The sequence below is a fragment of the Egretta garzetta genome, unplaced genomic scaffold, assembly GCF_000687185.1.
Source record: "Egretta garzetta isolate BGI_Z169 unplaced genomic scaffold, ASM68718v1 scaffold925, whole genome shotgun sequence".
In the NCBI taxonomy this organism is placed as follows: Eukaryota; Metazoa; Chordata; class Aves; order Pelecaniformes; family Ardeidae; genus Egretta; species Egretta garzetta.
Window position 1 is genome coordinate 24986 of NW_009259807.1, and position 12521 is coordinate 37506.

A 12521-nucleotide genomic window follows, 5' to 3' on the forward strand; every position below is an offset into this window, starting at 1 on the left:
AGGTTAATACTACTTGTTGCTAATGTATACTGATCTGCTCAGTGGAAGTATTTTAAAGTGAATTTATTTGATGGAAAAAGAACTTTAAATGTATTAGTAGTAGGTGAAGACGTAGGATGTTTTAGTAACTTGATCCTGCCCATTTCACTAAGCATGGTGTTTATTGCTGATGGAAATCCTCCAGCTTAATTCTCTTAGAGAGTTCTGTGACTGTCCTGTAGCCTGGCTGCGTCATGTGCATGCTTCACACTGCATGAAGCCTTAATGACTTGTTTCAGGATTAATCCAATACTAGTAAGAAACAGGATTTGAGGTCTTACACAAAGCCGGGAGGAAGCAACTGTCAGTTTCCTGTTTCAGTTCTTGCTACGTGAAGAATCAGCAGAGAGGAATGACTTGATTTTCCTTAATCATGAGTGAACAAGATTATGAAGAAAGTGGGCCAAATCCAAGTGAGTCTCTTTAAAAGACAATACCATAAAAGACAATGACTCTGTTACTGAAATAGCAGATGCGGTACTTCCAGCTGTGTTAGAAAGAGCTTTTGCAGTGTGGGCTGTGCTTGATTATAATAGCCTAAGGAAAGGAAAACTAAAATTTAGTGATGTTGATGAGGTAAGTGATGGATGTAGTATTAGAATCCTCCATTATGTGAAGGGGTTTACAAGGAGCTTAAGTACACCTTGTTCTGCTTTTCAAGATAGCTTACATAAATTGTGCTAGTCACTGATAAAATTAATGCAAGAAATTAGCGGTAGAGTAAATCTATGTCATTATTAAAGACATTTCTTTACTAGGAAAACCCAATAACCTGTGACTTTGAAGTAGATCGCACTGAATTCTGAAACCCATCTGATGCAAAAATTCAGAGGCAAGATTATGTTCAAACAAGGTTTGATAATTTGAATTAAAGCAAGATAATGGCTTTTGAAAACCTGAGTTTATGTCAGAGCTCTAAAGAATACTTGTATATATTTTTGGATTAGGATTGGTAAGAAATTAAATTTTTAAGATTGTCTGAGTTCTCTTTAGTTGCCTGCTGATGGAAAATCTGGACACATAGGAAGTAAATATGCATGACAGCGAAGATAGAATTACGGTTTTTGCCACAGGCAGCTTTCTTGGATGTGATGCTTCTAGATAGCAGTGTTAGAGACTTTTTTAAATTTTATGCATTCCTACCTTAAAAAGTTTATTTGCATTGACAGTAAATGCTTGTTCAGCCTTGTGCAAACAGGATCTTATCTTCATATGCTCTGTTCGTAGTTCTTAATGTGACCGAATACTAACTTAATGATAATGTTACCAGAGTTTTTATTAAAAATTTATTAAATTTTTCACCTGTGTCTGGCTAACTGGAACCTACCTCAAGGCACGTGGACTATGATTAAGAGTTGCCCTTTGGAAACTATGAAAGGTTAGGAATTTTTTGTGAAGTATTATTCTTCAACTGTGTTCTGCTTTGGGCAGCAGTGTATAAAGTTAGAAATTTCTAGTGGGAAGCAAAACTTTTTGGTTTTTTGCATGTACTTGTTTGGAGAATAGCTATGTCTTATAGCCAAGCTATCTTATTTGAGGCCATATGGTTCAAAAATTTTAGATCATTCTCACTTCTTTGCACACCACCTGTATTCTTTTGCCATTTAAAAGGATTTGCTTTTATTTTTCAGATGGATGTTAAACTACTACAGCATGTCAGGGGGCATAGATGCTTGCTTTCTTTGGACAAAAAGTGTTTGGATGCAAAGGCAAATAGGACGGTTCCTTGAGCGTGAGCAGTAATGACAGACATAGCGTGGGACAGTGAGGAAGCAGTGAATCTGGAAAGGATTTAGGGGTTGGACTGGAATAGAATAGCATGAGCTTGGTTTAATGCTCTGGTAAAGAGGGCTAGCCTGATCCTTGGAGTAGAGAGGTGATGATTATACTTCTGTAAATAGTGTGACTGCGACTGGTGATAGAAAGCTTTATTTGGTTTTTGAAGTTTGAAAGCTTTAAAACTTATTTTTGCGTAACTTAAAAAGTGGAGAGAGCGTTGTCACAAAAATGATTAAAGGTTAGGAAAATGTTTTATGAAATTAGCTGTTTCAGTTTTTCAAAAGAAGCTTGAGATGCTAAGTGTAGTTGCCTTCACAGATAGAAAATACTAAGTGTGAGTGGTTAAATTTGGAAGGTGCACTAGGATGCTACAGCTAGAAGTTTGAAAAGAGCCAAATTTAAAAGAAATAAGACACAATTTGTTTGAGACTTTCCCAGTGATTAAAAAACCCTTAATCTTTGTAAAGATAAATTGATAGGCTTTTTTTTTTTTTTTCTTATTTCAGTTCTGAAAACGTCAAGAGAGACACACTGGTCAAATCTTAGTATGTGTTTTTTTTTTTAAAAGTTATAGAGCCTACTGCAGAAATTAAATTCTGCAACCTGTAGAAAGACAGGAGATCAGATTAGGTGGTCTAGTATTTTTGCCCTTAATCTCTTGAACAGGCATCCTAGTGCAAATTTAGGATCACTTAAATGATCATTTCCTTTTTCTACCCTGAGCCCTCCTCTGCCACTTTCCCTAAGACAAGACACCTGTTACGTGGTTGGTTGGTTGTTTTTCATACTCTACCTCTTTTGATTTGGGGAGGGACAACCAACTGCTATAGTTCTATCATTTAGTAATATTGGCATGAGGGCTAAGGAAGTGGTTTTGCTTACGCTGATTGCTCATTCCTGCACTGATAGCATCTCTAGTGACAGCACAAGCATTTGTATAGTGAACGCACAACTCATATGGATTAAAAGTAGCAGCAAGAATAAAAAGAGGAGCAAAGCAACTCTTTCCCAACTCAACCATTAAGCACACAACCACTGTTGCATTTATAATAAATAATTCTGTTTGTGTTAGGAATAGCGTGATACAGGGACACAAATGGGTGAGTAGTAAGCGTGAGAGGGGAATGAGAGGGCCACCTCTTTGGTGGCAAAGGTAGCTTCTGCCTGTTTAAGCTATACTCTTGGGTTCTGTCTTAGATTGCATAAAATGGACCAGTTTGGATCAGCTTAGAAATTTTTAACTTGTAACATACCTTAAAGGATTCTGCCTGTTAGTGTTTGAGGATCACGGCTCTGATACTTTTGAGGCATATCAGTTTGAACAAAGTGCTGTCTTTCAACTCTATGACCAACACTTTGAGTTGTGACCTGCAGACATATTTCTGATATAAGTTTTGTTTGGTGTGTGGAGATGTTAATGAGAAATCGTCTGATGGCATTGGCATTCTAAACTTGAGGCTAGGACAACTCTGGGACGGTTTTGTGCTAAGCTGTGTGGGTTAAGCTGCATCGGCAACTGGGGGACGGGTGTGTGGGAGTGCATGTTGTGATCATCTGCATGAACACTCTGAACATTACCTCCTGAACTTGAAACATGTATCTTACCTTCTCTGCTTCCAGCTGTCTATCTCATGTAGAAAAGAAAATTTAATTTGTTGCAGCTAATTTCCATGTAAATATAGCTACACCTATCACAGTGCTTGGGTATCTGTAGAAATCAGGAGTAGGAATCTTTGCATGTCCCATCAACACAGAAAATACCAGGCAGGCTTCTGGGAGAGGTACATTAGTTATGGTTCAGTTTGTCTACTGGTCCATCAGTAAGCACAGAGTTGTGCTATGGTTATGTGAACATTCCACAGCAGATTAAAAGTGTATATTTGAGGGGTGGGGGGAGCAGATTTATTTCTAGAGCTTAGTATTTGATTGCCTTATGTTGGGTGGAATGGAGTGTCACATCAACAGGTGGGGATTTTTTGTGAGTACCATAAGAAAAAGGAAACATTATACCCTAATCATGTCCATAGAAGATTTTTGCTGTTGTTTTGTCTTGCCTTTCTTATGGATCTCTTAATACCAGTGGTGGTCCCAGATGAAATTCTGTCTCAGATGGACTACTAATCTAGTCCAGATTTCAGATTTTTGCTTGCACACCCTCATAACTTGGAATTACTTTCAGAAATCAAGGGACAGTAAGTATAGATTTTCGTAGAGCTTTAATTGGATTCCAGAAAACACATGCAGCTGAGAGGAATGTCTAAAACTACATTGGAAGTTACGATTTTTATTGTATGTTTTAACTTGCGTCCACACCTGAGAAGAGTTTGAGCTGACGCAGTTTCAAAGAAGCCTGAGGGAAAGGTGATTTGCTTGTCAAGCATTGGAACAGGCTCCCAGGAAAGTGGTTGAGTCACCATCTCTGGAGGTATTTAAAAGATGTGGTGCTTAGGGACATGGTTTAGTGGTGGACTTAGGTTAACAGATGGACTCTGATTTTAAGGGTCTTTTCCAACCTAAATGATTCTATGATTTGATTACCTTAAGCTTCCATATAGAATTCAAGGGAATGGGGTTAAAACATAAAGCTGTAAGTGGCTTGAGACTTACTCGCGGAACAAAGTACCTATTTCTGTATTCCATGTTACCTGAGTGGAAACAACTGAAATAGTTTTTTTTTTTTCCTATTGCTCCATTCCACTTGATGTAGCAGAGGTGATATTTACAGCGCTTGTGAAAAGTGTAAACCCTGTCTTTTTTTTTTAGTTCTGGTTTTCTAGTGAATCCTTTCTTTTTGAAGAAGGGATGAGCTAAAGATTGGGATAGTAGCTTATTTCGTTTACCTCACCATAGTTGTTGACTGTGTGTTGAGGTCCTAAAACTAGTTCTTTCTACTGGATGGTGTAATACATCTCAAATTGAGTTACGTGTTTGTAAGGCTCGCTGTATTTCTAAGCATATTACGTAAGCATACTCCTAAAGGTGTTATTTTTGAATTTACAGGCACTATGATTTTGTTGACGGCAATGCTGAAAACTCAAAGGAGCTTGTTCAAAGTGTTAATAATTGTAGGATTAGTCAACAACCTGCAGATGAGAGAGTACTTGTCAGTATGTTTTTGTGGTGGCTTTTTCAGCATTGATCCTCTTTCAAATAGAGTTAAAACAAAAAATGCCGATCATGCCAAATGCTATAAAAATGCTGTACAAAACATTCACAAAATACTAAAAGACAACTGTATTAAATAAACAGGCTATTTTGACTAGTATGAGAAAGCTTTACTATAGGTAGAATATTGGTTGGAAACACTGAAAAAGGGTTTGAAGAATAGGAAACCAAAGTTCTGTGGCTTTCCATATCATAGAATGTTTTGGGTTGGAAGGAACCCCTAGAGGTCATCTAGTCCAACCCCCCTGCAGTCTGTTAGGTGCATTTGACAAGACCTGTTTTTTGGAGGCATTGTGCTCTGAACTTTTTCCTATTGGAGCAAAGCCAGGTAACTGTTGGTATAGAAATGGAAGCATCTAAAGGAAGACTTCACTATTCCTCTACCTGCAGTTTAAAGTATTTAATGTGCTGAGTGCTCAGATGCTGATTTTTTTACTTCTAGAACTGGTAAGACAAGACTATATTCTTCAACCTCAGAATTGTGGATACTGATTCAGATTATTCGTTTGGCTACCCTTTTGATGTTTTGACCAGTCTAATGATACTCACTGAAGTAATAACTCCAGTGGCATTACACTCTGTATGAATGCAAAACAATACTTGAAAGTCCCCAGGTCACTTCTTGAAGAGTAATCCTTTCTGAAGGGATTGGAAGTACTCCGACAGGAGTACTAATGTGTAGCTAGCAAGTACAGCTACCAGCTGTCAATAGGCGAGTAAGTCCATAGAAGTGTGGTCTTACCAAGACAAATGTCAAGCAACATTGTTCTTTTTTTAACTTGGGAATGTGCCTTGTAATGAATGCTTTGTAAAAATTTTAGCAAAAATAATGTGGTGATTTCAAGGAATGGGGCTAAAAGAAAAAGTGTTCCAAAAATCTTGGCAAAAAAGTGCAATGTCTCAACTAAGAAGTTCTAATGCTCGTATGCTTTAGAAAGATGATGAGAGGAATTGGCATGTATTTGCTTGGGGACAGAGTTGCTTTTTGTTGCCTATGGAAAAGCTAACTGAACCTTTCTCTCTGAGTATGATGGAGCCGATGAAAAGATAAATGCCAGTTTCTCAGACAGTCTTGTGTCAAACCAGCAGGTTCTGTGCATTGTGAAAGATCTTGAGGTGCTGGTCCATGAGGGAGATTCTTTTGTATTCACAGTGCTCCTTCTGCTGGCCTTGCATTAAGCATTGTTGGAGGAGGGGGGCCTAGACAGGCTGTAGGACTTGGGGGGACCAATTATAAACTGTAGAGAAACAAAAAAATGAAGGCTGGAGAATATGGATAGAAGGAGGTGCATTGGATAAGAACATTTGTGGGTGAATTCATCAACATGTTCTTCTCTGGATCATGGAGTTAATTCTAGAGCCCCAATGGAGTCTCTTATGATAGTATGCAGCTTCTATGTCACAATCCAATAAGTATAGTGATGCTATGGAGAGTAGTAGGAAATCCATCAGGGATGTAGTCACTCATCTGCTTGAGGAACTGAGATCTATTTCTGTCTTTATTACAGTCAGGATAATGCTTTGTGCCGAGACTGGTGTCCATGTTTGCAAGAGCTTTTTTCTGGGACTTCATGTGGGGCAAAGTGTCCTGGTGGGAGCAGAGTGGAGGACACAGGAAAGAGAGTACAACTTGTTCTCCAGCTTAATTCTGTAGTGAAGAGTCTGTGTATGTTATTGCTGTAACTTGTGAATATAAGGGCAAAAGCGCAGACAGGCAAAATAGCATAGGCAAGGACTTGAGACTATTTGGAAATGCCAATGTTGTGGTAGTATTGGCATGTAATAGCTTTTGTATTGCATGGGCTGGAAGGCAGTGAAAGGGATGGTATATTTTTTGAGAGGTGTGCCAGAGCAGGTCAGGGGAGCTACAGCTTAATGATACTGGTATTTCAATAAGGAATAGAATAAATATAGCATGTCACGGAAGAGTCCCAACAACCTTTACAAAATAAATCTTTTTACATTGTTCCTTCATTAATTCCTGCCTGAGCTACTGGAGTTTTTTTTTGAGAGAGTCATAAAGTAATGAAAAGGTAGGTTGGGGTTTTTTTGTTGTTGTTATTGCCCAGAAGGTTTATGTGAAGTTCTATTATCAAGTGTTTAAGTGAACTGGAAAGATGGGGCAGGGGACAAGGGAGAGATTGGTATATGTATTGAAGAATAATAAACAATAGTTAAGAGGCAGAACACTATACAAAGATTAGACCATTAAAGTAAACTTAATTTCCTTAAATGTGGACATTTTGCCCACGTCTGGGACAAAGACACAGCATTTGACAGCCACCTCCAGTATTATCTGACCAGTTCTTAAATCAGCATCTTCTGACTATTCCTTTTATGGTATACTTTATCTTTTTTTCCCCCTTCTGTTTCTAATTCTTGAACTTCTCCACCAGGGGATGGGATTGCCAGAGAGAGTAGTCCATTTATTAACAGTGCAGAGATGGACAGAGGAAACATGTATGAAGGAAAGAATATGGCTCTCTTTGAGGTAAGTTAAATGCCCCAAAGACATATTTCGCCTTCCATTGAGGCTCTGGTAGTAAGATGAAAACAAGCAAACCCCTGTTTTCTTTCTCTCTTGAAATTGGAGGGGGGGAAATAAATTTTAATAACTCTTTAGTAGTTTGGTTCCTGCTAACATTTTGGTATGCATTGATGTGAAGATATGAAATAAGCCTTCTTGCATTTAAAATTTTTGGGCTAGGATCTAGAAATTGTTAGAGACAGTTGCTGTTAAATCTAGTGGTTTTAACGAAGCAGTATCCAGTTTTATAAAGGATTAGCAAATATGTTGAACAGGGGGAATACAGACTTCTCTTAAAGCAGCAAAAGTATAAAACAAACTGTGATAGGCCATGGCTTCGTTACATTGTCCAATTACTGTAGAGCATACCATAGCTATTTCTACTTTCTAACAGAAACATCTACTTTATAATGCAAGTTTAGTACCTGTTTAATGCACTGAATGATTGCAATCGTTTACAGGAAAAAAAAGGAATGCAATGAAATAGGTTAAACTTTACTAAAAGTACTGAGTTGTTCTGCTCTAGCATTATCACCTGGTCTTGCTTTGGTGCTTGCTGTTAACAATAAACAAGGTTCCTCTAACATGGTTTGCTTAGCCATCTTGCTGTTGCATTCTACCCACTATTTTCTTGTCCTCTTACGCTCTTCTCTTCTTCCTTTCAAATATCTTTGCACAGAGGATGTGATCTTTCAGTTCCCTCTTTCTGCATGACCCAGATAATGCATTTTTACTATTTTTTCACTAAGTCTTAGAGAAGATCGTGCTAAGGATCAATGTAACATTGGTCATTAGTTGTCTCTCTCCATCATGTATGGAATTTCTTACTATTTTTTTGGCAGAAACCATGATAGTGGAGTCTTGTCACTGAATTTCTCTCCTTCAAGCTCTATGCTATGAAGCAATGTCCAAAACTTCTGTTGTTCAAATTGGCTGTTGTATTCCTTGGTGTTGATAAATTGGCCATAGCTGCTTTTTGTCCTTAATCTTCTTTGAATATGTGCTTGCATCAGTTATTTTGAATAGTGGCTGACATTAAATCCTCAGCTGATGGTATAATGATGAAGTTCTTTTTCATATCTCAGATTATAGACCATGCTTTCATAGTGTTGCCTTGAAAGCCTTCTAGTGACTTCCTTACCATTGCTGCTGCGGTGGTGAATTTTTTTTGGTAGTATTTATGTTTCATAGTGTGTTTCCTACAATCTTACTCTTTTCATGTCTTCAGCTGACTTGTGTTTGAATTTTTGTATACACTGTTACAAAGGAGTTTGGCTCTTAAAAGAATGCTTATCATGACCTAATGCCTCTGGCATAGATGCCTTAGCTCTTGTCTTTCTGTTTGCAATCCTAATCTCTTGTTTTCCTTTCAATATTTGATCTTGTTTACTTGATTGAATTCTCTGCTTCTGCTTTTCTTAGAATCCTTTTATTGTATATGCTTTTCCTGAATTTAATATTTGTTTTAGCATGTTTTTGTTTTGTAGCGGACATTTAGCTAAAGAAAGATGGGCTGACTTCTGTGTCAAGTAATATTACACGTTATGCACATGTGCCTGTATTTTCAACAAATGAATACTTTGGAAGTAGTATGCATGGTTTAAGATAAAGTAAGTAAGCCTGCAACAGTGCACTTGAGAGTGATCCTTAAATATCTTGGTGCTTGAGAGAATCATTTGAGGCCACTCTCTAGACACAAGCAAGGTGCTGGAGAACCGCCCTAATGATTTGACTCTGCCAGTACAATCCCCTAAAAACTGTATTGTGATAGGAACAGATTTTTATGATTAGCATCAGCCCTTCTCTAGACTTCCCTTATATTCCAGCGGTACAAGCTGCATATTGGAAGATAGTGTAAAAAAAGTGAAATAAATATTGCAAGATAGCCACATGGTGTTAAACTTCTAGAAAGACTTAGAACTCTTGTTGAAAGCTGACTGGTATTTTGTCGTGCTAATTTTTGGATTTGGGCGAATCAGGGCTGACTTGTTGAGTATGTGTATGAAGTAGTATCATAAAATCATGTCTCTTAGAAAGCTATTTGATAAATGCAGTATTCTTAAAATCCCAACAGGAAGAAATGGATAGTAATCCCATGGTGTCATCTCTTCTTAATAAACTAGCAAACTACACTAATCTAACTCAAGGCGTGGTGGAACATGAAGCAGATGAAGACAGCAAGCGAAAAGAAGTCAAGGTACTTAAACTTCTCATAAGTTATTGAGACAAAGCTATCCACAGAGAGGGGCATTTTTCAACCTAAAAAGAAAATACGTGGATGCCTAAAAACAGGAGCAAGATTTGTAATATTGTGTTTAAAATTGAAGCATTTGCAGAGGGACTTGCATTCAGTGTTCTTGTTAGCATGTTTTAGTGAGACCTTGCTGTAAAAGCCCTAGATAAAATGTGTGCAAAGTTAGGACCTGAAACATGCAGTGCATGCCAGTTTTCTCTTCCTTTCTTTTCTTCCTTCTGTCCTTGTATGAGCATCAGAACCTTTTGTCTGCCTTTAGTGAGGATACAGTACGGTTTTTGGGTTTGGTGCTTTGTTTTTTTTTTTTTTTTGCTGGTTTATGAATACATTTTAATTGGCTGGGTTTTTACCTAAAGTTGAAATTTAAGGAACACTTGAGATGAAACAGGTTTATCTTTTAAATCCATAAGCATATTTGCTACTGTTAACATGGTAGCAGTTTTTCTGAGTAGCTCTCTTGTTTCTGTGTGTCGGAGTATTTTTAAAACTTAATTTGCTGCTTCTAAGGAAATTTTTTGTTGTATACCTCAAAAATACGATATTTGTCAGGGTGGTGAAGAAAGGCAAAGGATGTTTGGCACATCCCTAAACACACTGCTAGAAGACAGCCACTGAATTCTTCAAGGGTCGTCTACAAGATACCCAAAGTGCATATCTAGGCCTCTGTAGAAATGGAACGTATGCAACAGTTGGAGTCTGCAATGAGATGTTGGGTTGATCCCTCTGTGCTCAGGGAGCTGTTTCGGAAGGAGAAAGCTTGGATCAAAAATATGTGACCTGACAGAGTAGGAGAACTGCTAGGCAAGGAGGGATGGTGAGTTGGAACTGGTTGAGCATGGTGACTGAGACTAAGAAATTTTGGGTAGATGCTGGGAAAAGGAGAGTACTGTCTCTGTGTAGAAGAAAGGGTGCTGCCACTGCATTTGTATGCTGAGCTATGGAGAAAGGAGGAGAAGCATAAAAGTATGAATAAAAGGAAACGAGAACATAGCAGGAGAGACAGATAAGAAAAGGTGCTTGAAAGTGAAGTTAGAACTGGAGCTCATTTGACTGGAAGACAGATTTATGGTGTGGTATGTTACCTGAATATTTGCAGTAGACCTGTTTGCATTAGGACTTGACTAGTATGTGAAGTGGGTACCAGGACAGCGGGCAAGGGTGAGGGAATGAAGTCCAGCTGTTTGTTTCAGTTTTTTGCTTATCCTGCATTTGTTTGTGTGTGGGGTTTCTTTTTGTTTGTCTCATTGTGCTTGTTCTGTATTTGTTTCTTCACATCTGAAGATACATCTTGAGATACAAGAAAACCAACACTGATCAACTCGCACTTTCCTTAGTGTGATCCCTGTCCTCCGTCAAGTCGCTGTGCAGAGGTTTTTGTTAATGCAGCGTGGTTTTAGTCCTTCTGGAACCGACTAGCCAAATGACCACCATGTCCTCACTTGCACTTAATCTCACTTGAGCACCATCTGGTGGCCTGAAGACACAGTTTCTGTGCATGTGTCTTTTTTCAGTTCCATGTCTGAAATTAAGTGATGGCTAAGTAGTAGCCTGGCAGAGTAGCATTTTTAATGCTGTAATTGAGACAGTACCACAGATGTTGTACATGGATATTGCCCAAAACGCTAAACATAAATATTATAGTCTAAATGACATTCCATAGTTCCTTATAAGTACTTGGAAACTTTGTGTTTACTTAATAATTTTGTTAACTTATAAAGCACCAATTGCCTTTTTTTCACAGCCTGAGTTGTGATTTAAGAAGAGCTTCTGTATCTGGAAGCCTACTATGTATAACTATTGCTTCGAAGTGGAGTATTTCAAGGCCTGATTTCTTCATAAACATAGAAGGCTGGAACTTCAATGATGAAGCCTGAATGCTTTTGTGTGTGCCAAAAAAGTACAAACAAACATACTATGTTGTGGCAGGTTTCACAACTTCTGCAAAAACAAACTGTAGTCAGCTCTGCATTTCTTCTGGCCTTGTTGTAATACCTTGTATTTTCTTTTTTTTTTTTTTTTTTTTTTTTTTTTTTTTTTTAGAAACTGAAAGCACTTATTGTTGAATATTCTTTTCTGGGCCAGCTGGATGGAAATTGGTGATCAACATTTTGCAGAATATGTTTGGTATTTTGATTATAGCAGTAACTTCTCCTCAATGGTAGTGTGTAAATGGTATTTCAGAAAAAAGTTTGTAATCAACAGATAAAGGGACGTCCTACCCCTATCAAGGTTTCATCCTAATTCCTTTGGAACAAGAGGTTTGCTATCACAAATAGGTTTCTGTCTTTTCAGGAATATTTCTTCATAAATAGCCTATGAATATTTGCAAAGCTACCATTCAATTTCACTTTGCATTTGTTCGTGGAGCGTTTGTGATAAGTGTTTGCAGAAGAAAGTGCATATGGACTTAAATTGTTCAGTGCAAAGGAATGAAAGTTCTGGCTTCATTTCCAGGTTCCACGTATGGGCACTTTTATTGGTGTGTACCTGCCCTGCTTGCAAAACATCTTGGGAGTCATCCTTTTCCTACGTTTAACGTGGATTGTGGGAACAGCTGGAGTTCTTCAGTCTTTCATCATCGTGTTCATGTGTTGTGCTTGTGTGAGTTAATCTTTTTCTTTACTATGGGCCAAATCCTCTGTTATAACAGTACTGCTGCCTTCTAGTATGTGAACAGCAGAGAATGAATTTTCCATAATGGTTAAGTATAAGTACAACTGAGAGAGCCGAGTGAGAGGGCGGGGCGGGGGGGGGGGG

General features: G+C 38.1%; 1 protein-coding gene across 1 annotated transcript in view; it reads left to right on the forward strand.

Annotated features, from left to right (window-relative positions):
• The first annotated feature begins 383 nt into the window (after positions 1–383).
• The window catches only part of LOC104127236 (solute carrier family 12 member 7), a 56086-nt gene continuing 43948 nt past the window's right edge, over positions 384–12521 (forward strand). Inside the window, exons 1-4 of the mRNA XM_035895399.1 lie at positions 384–452; positions 7380–7474; positions 9585–9707; positions 12219–12365. Coding sequence (XP_035751292.1) covers positions 413–452; positions 7380–7474; positions 9585–9707; positions 12219–12365 — 405 coding nt within the window. The 5' untranslated portion in view covers positions 384–412. The remainder of the gene's footprint in view (positions 453–7379; positions 7475–9584; positions 9708–12218; positions 12366–12521) is intronic.